Genomic DNA, 14,413 nt, shown 5'->3' on the forward strand with positions numbered 1-14,413 from the left:
TCAGGCTCAGTTGATGGGTTGGTGCACATTTTACCCCAAAGACAGAATTCTTATCAGCCTATGAGCTTCACCTAACTCATAGCTCGACAATATTTTTTCTAAACGCGTGCCAAACCCTAAAATGTCTCGACAGGCCCGTAATAAATTGCAAATCATTTTTTTTTTTTACAAATAAAAATGGTTATAATTGAAATAAGAAGGATATAGGAAGTTGTTAAAGTTTGGTTGTTTAAATTTTCAGGTATGGCGTCAAAATTAATTTACGTGGTTAAAATACCTAAAAATATGACGAACGTCGCTTCATGACCAGTTTGTAAAACGTTTGCAGCCGGATGGTTTACATCGGTGGCCCGTGTTTTGCGAGCTCGGCGCTTTATATCTACAGGTGACAACGAACACTTCCTCACCCTGTAACTTTCACACATTATTTTAATGAACCTAACCGGTGCAACTGGCGGCGTATTTGTTGTAGTTTTTCAGAGGTGGAATTTGCACATCGCGAATGTAAATTTCGTCAAGTTCCAGGGCGTTTTGAGGCCCTACCAAATATCCAGGGCGTCTAAAAACGCTCTGCACACCCACGTTCGGCGGCTATGCATACATCTATTAGTGATTGAACATTAATTTAAACTACTTTGTTAGCCGGGTAAATACCTTAGTCCATTTATAATTTGGCAGGATAATATTGCTAATTTTTACCAAAGATTGTATACATTCACTTTTTGCTTCTGCACCTTTGATACGTTGGTAATGATTTTAAACTGTACCCACACTTTTAATGCTACGTTTATAATTGTAGTTATTGCATTTTCAATATGCAAATAATATTTCAAAGTGTAGCTTTGCCAAATACAAATGTCAAAAAATGTGTTGCATTTTATTATATTTGCTACTTTACCTCCAACGTACCAATGCCCTTGATTGTTCATATGTTTTGTTTCGACTAATTCACCAACGAAGTGTCAGCTGTAGTAAACCATCTCACTAAATAAATAGACCGTCTAAAAAAACAAAAATAATAATCATGGAGTCAATTTGACCAATTAACGAGTATGAATCCACTACCGTGTAGCCCAAGGGTAACAACTATAATATCTTAATGTTGTGTAAGTTATTTAAAAATATCCTAACTTGCTACTGTGGCCATTGATCATTCACCCAAAAAGTTCTAAGATAATTATTTTGTGTTATCACTGTTTTCAAATCTCTTTACCTTTTCATGTTTAGGCAAAGTGTTATGGGAACAAACCGCTTAAAACTTAATTGTTGCCAATGTAAAATGTTTAGTGTTTCAGGTAAATATTTTAAGGTCGGCATAATTATGGGAACATAGGATTTCGAAACAAATTTTCGAACAATTTAAGCCCTGCCCGGTTAAGTAACAGTGAAACACACAATAAGATCTACAAGAAAACAATATTTAAAGCGGGTTATCTATATTACTATAGTGTTAAGACCAACAACATATAAAACAACACTTAGTGCCCCCCTATTCACGATATGAATATAAAATTTGTAACGTAACGTCACAAGAGGGGTCTATGAGGTCATGATAGAAACAACAAATTAAAGTTTAATTGAGAAATAATGGAAATATTAAATGCTTGTGCCCCCCCCGAAGGCTGCTCCGCGCACCCCTCCCCAATTTATTACCATTTACTGCCACATCGTAAAATGAGCTATTTGGTGCCTTGACTTTGTGGCTCACATTTTAAACGTGGACTCGCTCGTTAATTTGTTGTTTCAGATCAAGAAGTTGAATCTGAGGGGGAACCGCATCGGCGACGAAGGAGCTCTTGCGCTTTCTCGCGTCCTCCCAAACATCGAGGATTTGAGGGTCGTTGGTTGTGACATCACTGAGGAAGGCGAGAAGGTGATCAGATCGAAACTGAGAGAACTTGGACTTGACGTGAGTAACAACAATAAATAAAGAACAACAACATAGAAATGTTTAATCATAGTCAAGGTCGTCTGTATCATCAAGGTCAAACAGTTTTGACCTTGAACATTTTTCCAACGCAGCAAACAGCGCACACTAGCGGCAAGAAAATATATTAAAAATAGGAAAGATGTAAAAAGTAAATGTTAGAGACAAGAAATGCGAAATTTAATAAAAACACAAAACACTTGAAATAAACTTTCTTGTTTTCGGCGTTTGTAAAATAAATGTTTCTTTGTTAATTTATTTTTCGGCTTAGCGCCGCACTTTCTAGACAATTTTTTTACCAAATTTACCAAAAATGTCTCGATTAACACAAAAATATGCACAACTAAAAAAAAAACGGTTTCGACTCAATTCGGGTCGTTTTGTGACGTTTGTTTACCTCGGACAAAATGTGCATTGTGCGATTATGACGTAACAGTAGGTCCATTGATGGGACGAAACAACTTGAACAAAATATTGCGAGCTCATGTTAATAACATCCGGGATATTATTTGCGTTGATATTAAAAACAAATGTCAAAAATACTTTGGAGTGAATCAGCAATAATCCGAATAAACTTTAACAGCTCGTCAACATTAAAACACAAAAATCTAAACCTTAAAGTTAAATTATATTCTTCGTTTATAAGTGGTGGTGATAAATACGGCTGTGAATGTAGAATTACAATCGTCTCTAGGAGGTTACAAAATATGTGGAATGTAAGCAACAAAACATAGAAATATAATGCGAAAACAATATATTTCCTTAATCACCATTAATAGTACCGGCTTATGTTAAATTCCCAATTACATCATTTATTCGTCATCACTGGCTTCATATATACATTGATAAGTTTAGCAAACATCGAATAACTACTCTTATTATTCACAGTACCTCCTCTAGGCTATTTTTTTTTTTTTTCATTTTCTAACCACGCATCTTTAAATTATTTTACGTACTACAGTTTTTTTTTAACTAAACGTTTTCAGGTTAAAAAGCTAACTTTGGTAAACCAAAATATGTTGAACGCCGTTTGAAGAGCAGTATCTTTAGCTTGGAAATATGATGGATAAACGGGAACACACAATAAGACCTAAAAAGCAACAATGCCTAAATCAGAAAAATCTATAAAAGCATAGTATTTAGACCAGGGGTGTCCAACTTAAACACGCCGTCGTGCCAATTTTTATCTTATAACTTTTTCTCGTGCCAAATTTTGGTAATTACTTCTTTCTGATACCAAAAGCATTGTTTTACAAATAATAAAACGTGTATAGTTAGTAGTGCGCATTACTGCATCTAAGTGTCCGTCGGTGAGCTGACTTTTGCTTTTTGTTTCTTCACATTAAACTTTATAGTTAAGTGAATGCTAGCCTACACTACAATATAATGTTATAGTATTAGAAGTAATTATTAGTTGTCGTGATTGCCGCGATTGTTTTATATTGTGAATAAACAATGACAATTTAATGTATAAATAAAAACTATGTTTTGACAATTTGCTGAATCACAAATTAAGTATTTTAGGGGGGCTTGTGTGCTATTTTTTATTATGTCGCGTGCCACATTGGCACACGTGCCGCTTGTTGGACACCTCTGGTTTAGACCAACGACATATTACAGCCAAATACGCAGTAATATAGTACAGCGTAAGATTTAATCGTCTGAATAAGACCTAAAATCATCAGAATAAGGCATAAATGGCCAAAATAAAAAAATAAAAAAGCCTAAAACTGAAGGGATGGGGTAATGGACGATCGGGGGCCGTCGGTCAGGCATCGGCCATTTTTTGGGTCGACGTTTTTGATGCCCTAGTTTGACCGGCGCCGTTAACCCCAGTCATTTAACTTAATGACTTAAGTCAAGTCAAGTCATTTTACCGAAAACACTCAAGTCTTGTCAAGTCATTTGAAAACATTGAGTAAAGTGCCGTTAAAGCGCCGCTGTTTTGTCACCGGATTGATGGTCCTGTTTGGGGTTATTTGTGGGTAATATGATTGGGGTTAGAAAATGGGTAAGTGCTGAAATATTTAGGGGAGTTAGTGATGGGTGGGGCTTGGGGTTAGGTAAAGTGTTGTTTAGGCCTGATTCTGGCCATTTAGGTTTTATTCCTACTGTTTATGAATTATTCCTATACGACTATCAGGCCTAGTATTATTTCTTATCTCGGTCTTATGGCCGGAGTCCAGATAAACAAAAGCAAAATAGTTAAATAACTCCCGGAAAACATTTCTAAAATACTGCCAGCTCATAAAAAGTGTTAAAGAAAAGAAAACTCGCTGATAAAAAATTGACTTTTGTTTTAATTTGTCTATTGCCTACTTTTAAAAATATAACTGTAAAGTGACGAGCTACATTGATGTTTTGTACGAACCTTTTGCGGCCGTGAAATAAAAAGCATAAAACCACAATTACGAACATAGTGACGTAACAATGATCCCCTGTTGTTGAATAGCGATATAGATGGAAGAGAGGGGCTACTTGGAACAAAAGCCCCAGGGGAATCACCGTAGCTTATGGGTGAAAATGACCCACCTGGTAACATTGTACAAACAATAAGGTCACACAACTTTTAAATAGGGCTTTATGTATGAGAAGCAACATTCTCAGCACCTATAAGGAAAATAAGTTAAGTAATGGATTTGCAATAATTTAAGGTAATTACATTTATGGAAACTCTTGAAAATTGTGGGGGACAGATGTGACTGGTTGGGTCTCAACTCACCTATGGACACACTTTATCAACACTTTTTTAATCTACCCCCGATGTCACATTTCCAGTGGTGCCTCATTATTAAAATATACTTGTTTTACTTGAAAGCAGATTAACTGTTGAGCGAAAATCTTCTTTGCCTGGAAAACACTTTTATCAGCTTTTAAATTTTCATCTTGTGTTTTGCAGGAGGACATAGTGTGTTTTCGCTACTGAAGTTCGACTGATATTGGATTGCTTCGAGCGACCAACAATCGTCCCTCCGTGATGCGAAACATTTATCAGCTTTCCTGTTGATGGAACGTGGCGTGTTGCCCCACCCCCCTAACTGCATTGTTTGCCTATTATATGTAAATTCCGTTTTTTTTTTGTTCGCGAAAAAACTTCGACTAAGGTAAATATTGTCAGTGAGAAGTGTGTTTTGCCTGTGGTATAATCTGCACACACATATTGGTCATTTAATCGTCAACAATATTTAAAGGCGTTTTTTTGATTTGCGCTAATCGATAGCATCTTTGTTATGTCTCTTTTGTTTTAAAACTAACACCTCTCAACCTAAAACATGTATAAACGAAATGTGTGGTGTTCTTATGGACAACATGTGACGTCATCCCTCTTTGTTGACCGCTGTTACTTTTGTTTTGTTCATGTTTGGCCGACTCTTTCCCGAAACCACAGCCGTGTTTATTTGAGCGAGCGCTCGTCTTCCCAAAGCGCTTTGCCGTTTTGCTCGTTGCCTTGTAATAAGTGAGTTTGCGCCAAAGCCAAACGTCGCTTCACAACTTTGCTTCGACGAAAATGACGACCTCGCCCCGCTCCTTTTGCTGTCCACGCATTTTAGCGTCTTGTTTGTTCTTGTTAAGTCGATATTTTTATACTTTACTGTTGTTTGTAATGCCTCGCTAACATTTAAGTTCACTCCATTGTTTTGTGTTATTAATTTTTATTTTCGAAACGTATTTTTACCCAAGATCAAAAGTTGCCTGAGATTTGTTTTCACTGATGAGAATCCGCTGTGGCTTTTGGTAGAATTCGTAAATCGTGCCCTGAATGAAGTTTATTTATTGTTAACCAGGGGTGCGTGTACCCCTTTGTGGTACGAAGCACCAAAGCAGGGGGTACGACATGCAGTGTGAAATTATGCGCTATTTAGGCATATTTGTGAAAAATGCGCAATTTATCAATAACAAAACTCCATGTTGTAAATATTGTTGAACTTACAAGACTGTTTTTAGTGCATGCATTCAACACTTGAATTATAAATACACTGCTTTTATTTCCTATTATGAGAATTTTATTTACTTTTGTCGACCATTGTAGACAGGAGGGGGTACGAGAAAATTTCATGAAATCTCAAAGGGTACGATCGCTAAAAAGGTTAAGAAACACTGTTGTTAACAATGAGTAACTTGCTTCTTTGCGCAAATTACAACCCGAAGGGAATACTTATTTAAACGAGCCAAACTTTGATAATATAAGCAACCATACCACGCTTTACTGAGAATTACTTGCTGTGCAATACGCCACTTGTTATGTTTAATATAGCCAGGGTTGCCATCGACATGGACCTAAAAATAAGGACAAAAAAATTACATTAGCATTTAAAAAACGTTTTTTGTCCAAAAAGTTTGGACTTTTTGTTTAGCTTTTGTCATTGTATTAACTCCTGTAACGAACACAAAAACAATGCTAGCAAACCTTTTCGAGCAGCAACTGAATGAGTGTTAAACGCAATACGTAAAAACATTAAAAGAGCAAAAACTGTCTAAAAGTAGTAAAACTACATTAATGTATAGCAAACGTAATATAAACTATATCATTTGTGACGTAACAATGCTTGACAATTAAAGGTGTTGTATGATGTGATCGAATGTTACGGTACTGCTCATAAATGCTAAACAAACAAATTATTAAGAATAAATTTTTTTTGGGGGGCATGGCCCCTCAGGCCCCCCCCCCCCCCCTGGCTACGCCTATGGTGTTGGCCACCCCTTCTTATAGCTTTACTGATTTAATCGAAGTGTCGGCTGCACTGCACCCATTTCCCCGTTACCAACCACTTCGCAAAAAGTGCTGCCTTCGTCGCACCCTATTCTGCTGCAGGCAGTAACCTTGTACCGGTACTATTGTTTACTGCTAAAACGTCGCCAGCTGCTGTATCCGGGTACAGTAGCCAAAACTGCTGTACCACACTGCCCTACCCATCTCACCACTTAGAAGTAAAATCCTGAGACTGAATGCCACGAAAGTACCTTTTCATCTATTCTCTAATGTTGTAAAATCTCGAAATCTCGACACAAAAGCATAATTTTAAAATATTATTTAACATCGGTTACCAGAGGAAACGATCGAGGTTGTATAGTTGTTGAACATAAGACAGAATAAGGACGCAAGTCGAAAATAAGGACATTTCCATAATGCATTTGTACAATGCGATTATAATCATTTCTATTTGAGCGATAGAAATTAAATTTCGTTGAATTAGGAGTTATTTTTTGGCGCAATTTCGCGAAATTTGTTTTATGTGACAAATGCATGCTTTGAAGGTTGGCTTTGTTGAGCGCTTATAAGTTTTAAAATGCCACAAGGATGCGCTTACAATAACTAGAACAACTGTTTATCTGCTGTAACTACTGATGCGTGTTACGCCTGGTGGCTACTCGCAATGTAAACGTTATTTCACGTCACACGATTTATAGAATCGCGCCGGACGCTTATTGTGACGTAATTTCAGACTGTCCCACCAGCGCGGTTTTACAGCGATGCGATATTTTGACTCACTTGGCTGACAGGCTCGGGTAAAGTCGGGAAAAGTAAACCTGGCAAATTGACTTGTGCACAAATAACGATATTCACGGGGATATTATAACTTGGGTGGGGTTCGAACTCACGACCGTTTGAACAACCGACCACTTTTCAACCGTCTGATTTATCATGAACTAGAGCAAGATTCGAACTCGCGCGCTTGGGGCACACACAACCACTACTCTTACCGACTGAGCTATCAGGCAATTTGGTTATAATCAAATATATTAATTTCGCCTTGTATCGTCGCATGACATTTCAAGCAAGAGTTGAAAAAGTTGGTCCACTTCAGTTAAACAATTTACACGCGAGATTTCTCAAACTGAACTGTATATTTATTTAACAAATTTCAGTAAAAACATATTTAAAACAGAAAAGCAAAAAAAAGATCAATTGTAAAGCGTTAGAAAGAAAAAAGGCAGAATTTCGAAACTGTTCCCAAACAATTGCCATTGTGACGTGGCAACATCGAAGTCGGATTAAAACGAGACCAAGGCCAGGAAACACGTCACAGTTACAAGTGTGGTGACGTAACGAGTGATGACGTCACTGGCGGCGCTGGTGGTCATGGGAGTTGTTGGAGGACTAAAGTTGTTGGGAACCTGTGAAAATATGTGAAGTACTGATTGTAGGTGTTGAAATGAATTGTTGCTCAACGGCGTAGAGAGGTATTTGGGATTCTTAGTAATGTGAATTTTGCTAAGTTAGTTAGTCTCCTACAACTCTTACGATCAGAGTGAAAAAAAATAAAACTAATTTATCCCACATTGTGTGTATGGCGCAAACATTTAGTTGTTTATCCCACTCACCGGTATGAGGCTTGATGGGAAGTTTGATTGTCGGTCGTTGCACCAATTCTCGTTGTAGCCTCCCTCGGGAAGCTCGCTCTCGACGACAAACCTGCGACGAACAGAAACTCACAACAACAAGGTCTGCTCGAAGCAAGCTTATATTTGTATACGTCACTACAATAGAACCGGTTAAATGCATAAAAACAGAAGCAAGCTGTGCAAACTTTTTGAATTAATCTGTACACTTTTTGGTAAAACAAAGAAAAAAATATAATAAAAACGTACACTTAAAAATACCAACTTTTTTGTGTTTGGAACTTCTTAAACACAAACGATTGTTAAATATTCAAGTTTTTTTATACTCTTTTATAGTTAAACTTTTTGGAACAATTTTGTTCGAATAAAACTCCCTTATGTTTCCTCACCTGTAGCAGAACTAGACACTGTTTACGAATAGGGCACTACTTTGTCGTTGAAATGCAAGTAATCCGTTTATGCGTAAATACATTTATAATTTAAATAGTAGTTGGATTAGAAAATATTGAAAAAATACTCTGGTTGTACTTTTTCTTTTTTTTTTGAACCCCAGTTTGTAATTTCGAAACCTTTTGTGTCTGCTCACTGTACATTACTTATGTTTCCCACCTGTACCAGAACACCCTGGTCCCACTTTCGCATCCATTTCCTTCGCAGAAAAACTCGTAGCTCAGCGAACTCGCCCCTCCAGGGACAGTGCCGCATATTTTGCCCGTTTTCGAGTTGCTATCTGTGACGTAACAAGCGGTGTTGTGCTTCAAACCGTAAATGATTGTAGAGTTTTTAAATTTGCCGCATTTTTAAAGAGAATCTTCTCAAAATGAATTACCAGAAAAACATTGTCTGACAGTTCGAATTAAAAGCAGTTTGTTAATCTTGAGTTTGATTTCATTTTGTCAAAGGTCAATTTTTTATTAATTTATTGATTTTTTTTTCAAAGGTTTTTCGGTGCTACAGATTACAGAATACATTTGTTGCCTCACATTGTTTATTTCCTCCCCCCTTGACTTGGATGTACAACGTCGCTGGTTTCTCCATCTCCCATGTGATTTCTATGTGTCGGCCGCTACCATCAGTGGGCGCCACAGTGATGCAAGGACGAACTAAAAAAACAAAAATTGTCGATCGTTCGTTGGTCCGAACTTGCTAGGAATGAAACAAAAAATTCAATGTAAGGCAGTAGACACACATAACACAAACACACACATAAAACAAACACACACACAAACAACACACACACAAACAACACAAACATAACACAAACACACACACAAACAACACAAACATAAAACAACAAAACCCGAGGTTAGACACGCACACGCGAAAACAACACACACATAAAACAAACACACACAAAAACAACACAAGACACACATAACACAAACACACACACAAACAACACAAGACACACACAAACAACACAAGACACACATACAAGAGACACATACACGCACAAACACACACACACACCGTTACATATAACACAAACAGTCAAACACACACAAACACAAACACACACACAAACACATGTGCACGTTGGTTTCGAAACTTTACTTTTCAGCGTTCAGTGAAGCGTACATTATTCCACCCACCTCCTTCGAATATGTACGTAGCGACCTTATATCCGAGGGGTCTTGCCGTATTAGCGTTGGGAGAAGTTGGTGAAACGTAAGTTCTGCTGTAGAGCGTCTCGTTGATCGGGATCCATTTCTGCAACAAACAGAGCGCAGTTTATAAGTGCGTTTCTTATCACAGAAGTAGCAGACTGACACAATACGACGAATAGAAGCGCTTCACATGCGATTGGAGTAAGTTAATCAAACCTAAAGGAACTAAGTGTGAGATGGAAGATGGCGGCAGGATATCAAATGTTTGTTCACTTTATTTGGCCAGGTTGGTATAAAACGAAAGAATCATAAAATATAATGGAAACATACATGAAGTAAATATAAAGATTTTGTTTAGTAGGTATTACAAATATTTTTTTGTTTTAAATTTGATCAAAATTAGTTTTTTTTAGTAAGCGCGTTTTATAAAACATGCCGCAGTTTGTTGAGCCTTGCTACACTTTGTGTAAAACCGGCAGCTTGTTGGAACTCAGGTTTCCTTGCATGGGTTAAACAACGCACAAACACACGATTAAACTATACATAGACACACGGTTGTCTCACGAACCTGGCAGGTGTCACTCGCCACAAATCCAACGAGGATTGAGAAGAACAAACAACGGAGCAACATTAAGCTGGAAGTCAAAGATCCTGGGAAACAAAGCACTTATATAAATTATAAAAAGTTATAAAAAAAAAATTATAACCAAAAAAAAAGCTTCTGCCAAGGATGACACACAAAATCGTGAAAGAAAGTAAGTAAATGTTTAAAAAAGAAAAAAAAAAAAAAAAAAATTGATAATAAAAATCCACGTGTAAAGGATTTAAACGAAGATTCATCTCTCCTTTGTTTCCGCTGAGATCTCTCACTTGGCCATGTATTTTTTGTTTAGCGCTAATCTTGCTACGATTTTTCAAAACCAAGTCTCAGTGTTTAACCTTGGGTGATCGATTTAAAAGGTTGGCATTAAAACACGTGCTTTGGAAAAAGTAGTGACTGTTGTCCAACCTTCACAAGTGTTGCAAAAAAAATAAGAATTCTGGGTCTCATTCCTGTGAAAGTTAAAAAGTACTGGACAGTTATTTTTTTGGTTTAAAACTGAAAAAGGAAAGTATTGAATCAAAATAAATATTAACGATATTTTATTCTTATATTTTTTATGCCAAAAAAAGCGAGGTTACTTGAGAAAACTGGCAGGAAACACTCACAATGATCAGTAAAGAGAACCGTCAGGTAGACTAAGTATTTTTATATATGTTAAAAAAAAATAATCTTGGTATGACCGTATTCATACCAGTTGATAACGAATGGCCTTGTTGGAAAAACACAAATTTATATTTTGGCAAAAAAAACAGGCGCCCTTTTGAACGTTGCAACACTAGGCGACAGACGTGGACAAAGTAGCTTATTACATCACCATCTTGTGTTAATACATCACAATGCAATTAAACTTGCAGGTTTCCTGCTAATAAACCTAAATCGCTGCTTTCACAGTCGATTAAATCTAAACAATTTACATTTGTGCAATAATGGTCTATCTCAGTGTTCATAAACTTCGCCTTAACACCTCCATTGCTTTCATTATTAAAATCACTTAACTTAACTGGGACTTAAGTTGTTTTGCAAATGACGTGACTAGGACTTAAAACACTTTTTACTAAGCTTATTATAAGACTGAGCTGAACCGCCTTGTCGGCATTTCTGCGACTGTGACTTTAATTATCGCCCAAAGGCATTTGCTGGATGCTACAGAGGCAGAAACCACATTAACATCTACAGTCGGCCGACCTTCGTGTTTATAAGAACTGCGAGCGACTAGAACGGCAAAACGCGCTAAACTGACTGAACTTTTTGCATTTTGATAGCTTTTGACAACGCCAGTGTTGTGTTAACTTAAGTTGATACAAACTCTAGTGTTTTTAATTACTTCACCTTACTACAGATTTCTCAGATCTGCTCATTCCATCTAAACTTACCCACGGAAAATACTTTTTGCAGCACCCTGACTAACATTTTTGCTAAGTTACTGTAGTCTCACAATAAACGAATTCCTGATGTAGTCAGTATTAACGCATTTCAATCGCGAACTAACAATTGTTTTAAGAAGCAAAAACCGAATAATATAATTTAAAGTTCCAAAATATCTCCCGGCACCATTAAGGCTTGAGCATTGCAAAAAACACACGAGCTAACAGCACTGTCTAAAGTTTTCTAGTTTGGACTTTTTAGTTTTTTCTTTGCGAAATATTGCACAGAATTGATTGATCTAAGTATTTTCAAGTTTTACCGCAAATGACTTGATTCATATTTGACTTGGGCAACTAATGACTTGATTTAGACTTGATTATATCTTTTCACGAACGACATTTCTTGGCCTCAGATTATTTCAAATGATTTGTTGATAATGCTGCACAACTTCTACGAACTTTGGAATTGCACTGCTTGCAACAAACTTCTATTCCATTAGCACTGTTGTGTGTGTTAAAAAAGCAATAATGCGTCACGTAAAAAAAGCATGTTATGAGCTATATTGGTTTTAAACTTCATGATATGTTGCGCACAACATTTACATCAGAAGTGCTCTTTGACGTCTTGAGTTTTGTTTACCCCTGTGACATAAAGTGCAAAAAGTATGAATGTTGTAGCTTATATCAACTAACTTGATAACCATTTTGTGGTTCTTCGTTGATGCTTTGCTAGCCTACTGTGTTCGCATTGTAGCAACAAATAAACAGTTACAAATCTTATCTATAAGTACGTTGCTGGAAGTTTTTGTCTGGTTAGCATTGGTCTTGCAAGACTAACTCACTGCTTTAGCCTTCTTTACACAACTAACATAGAGTACAAACTTCAGTAAAATACACCCTACATTTACCCATAATCAGCAAAAAGACATTGAACCATCATTAACCCTAATATTGGTTCATCTTTGTCAATTTCCCATTTACCCAGGGCTTAAGCATTGTCCAGTTGAAACACTTGTTACTTATATGTAGAACTGCCTACGATTTTAAGTTAAACGTATTACATATATTTACTGATTGGTACTATACGCTATTGTTACATATATTAAAAACAACCAACGGCGTCATTGTAAGTTTAGAGCGCAAATATAACCTAGTCATGCAAAATAAGGGTTACCCACCTAAACTTGTACAATCCAGCCTTATTTATACTTCAGGAGATGAAACCTTAGACAATAGCCTAAAACTGCGCTTAGAACTTTCAAGCAAACAACAAATCCAACTTTCCACTTTGACAAAACTAAGATTGCAACACTACTCCTACAGGTGAGGCTTTGTTACGTCACAAACCTCTGACACCTAACCCGATTGTTTCGCGTGAATCGCGCGCTCGCGTTACCTTCCATATATGTTTGTTGGCTAACAATGCGTGTGATTGTTCGTCATAGCTTCCGGCGCGCGCGCATCAAGTCACGCAACTCTCAGTGGGTCGAACGCGGAAGAACACTTGTAGCGTTTGTTACGTCACACATGGTTTACTGTTCTTTGTGTAAATTCTAGGTTAACAAAAGCGTCAGAAACGTCGCGCCATTCGATTTGTGGTGGCTTTATTAGTTTCAAATTACCGAGAAAATTTTCTAATTCGTTTTAAATAATAGCATTTCTGCAGAAAGGATGTGAACTGCAGCAATCCTGGGCCCTAACACACCACGGTGTTGTAAATTTTAGCCACAGCCACTCCAAAGCAACCTTCAATGTGTTAACGTATAGTAATTTGGATAGTATTTGTCAGACGCCAAAAGTCTTGCTGGCTTACACTGCGTGACCAGCCGAGAAAAATATTGGGCAATCGAATAACATTTAACCTGCTAAGTAGAACCTTTTAAAACAGGCTAAAGCATTCGTAGGAATTATTATACACTTTATTTTTTAAATACAAATATAAAAAAAGAATTATTACTAAACGTGAAACGACAATATCGAAAATTGACTTTAATATTGTTATTAAAATTACGAAGAATCATTGAATCGAACCGTTTGACTTTTCTGGTTCAGGTTTAAGGATTTTTTTGGAATCCGGTTCCGGTTCAGTTCATAAAGTTCCGGTTCAGCTCCGGTTCGACAATAGTTATTTCAAAACCGGTTCATAAAGTTCCGGTTCGGATACAATAGAAATTGCATTGGTGGGCGTCAAACTCGAACATTCTCGAACTGGTTTCTTTAAATTTAGTCGTGACGTCACTGGAGTGATAAGTTCAGCTTTTCCCAACTATTCGATTCAGTTCCTTAAAATCTTGCAAAGGGTTCAGGTTCGGACAAAATTGACCCAAAACCGGTTCATATTAAGTTCGACTCCCTGCTACGTTTGTTTTGTTCCAACGTTTCAATATGATTCTACTTCACAAATTGCGTTGTACCTGGAAAATTACTTTATAATCCCAGACGTCGGTTACTCTGCCGTATGTCATTGATCATTGTGACGTAATATTCCTATTGTGATACCTTATGTGTTTTGACGCGAGTTTGTGGAAAGACGTGGCGTGTTATTCAAAATAAACTACTTAAAGTGAAC

At 37.0% G+C, this 14,413-nt stretch overlaps 1 protein-coding gene across 1 annotated transcript; it reads right to left on the reverse strand.

Moving 5' to 3' along the window:
- Positions 1–7,761: 7,761 nt before the first annotated feature.
- Positions 7,762–13,213, reverse strand: LOC146146469 (uncharacterized). The gene is made up of 7 exons (XM_083390008.1): positions 13,023–13,213; positions 10,445–10,527; positions 9,862–9,979; positions 9,253–9,372; positions 8,879–8,999; positions 8,252–8,342; positions 7,762–8,044 (listed from the first exon to the last, which is right to left on the reverse strand). Exons 2-7 carry the CDS (start codon positions 10,505–10,507, stop codon positions 7,922–7,924), a joined length of 636 nt encoding a protein of 211 aa, XP_083246134.1. The 5' UTR covers positions 10,508–10,527; positions 13,023–13,213; the 3' UTR covers positions 7,762–7,921.
- Between the last annotated feature and the right edge of the window lie 1,200 nt (positions 13,214–14,413).

This window comes from Ascidiella aspersa, chromosome 5 (genome assembly GCF_963924565.1).
Source record: "Ascidiella aspersa chromosome 5, kaAscAspe10.2, whole genome shotgun sequence".
Classification (NCBI taxonomy): Eukaryota; Metazoa; Chordata; class Ascidiacea; order Phlebobranchia; family Ascidiidae; genus Ascidiella; species Ascidiella aspersa.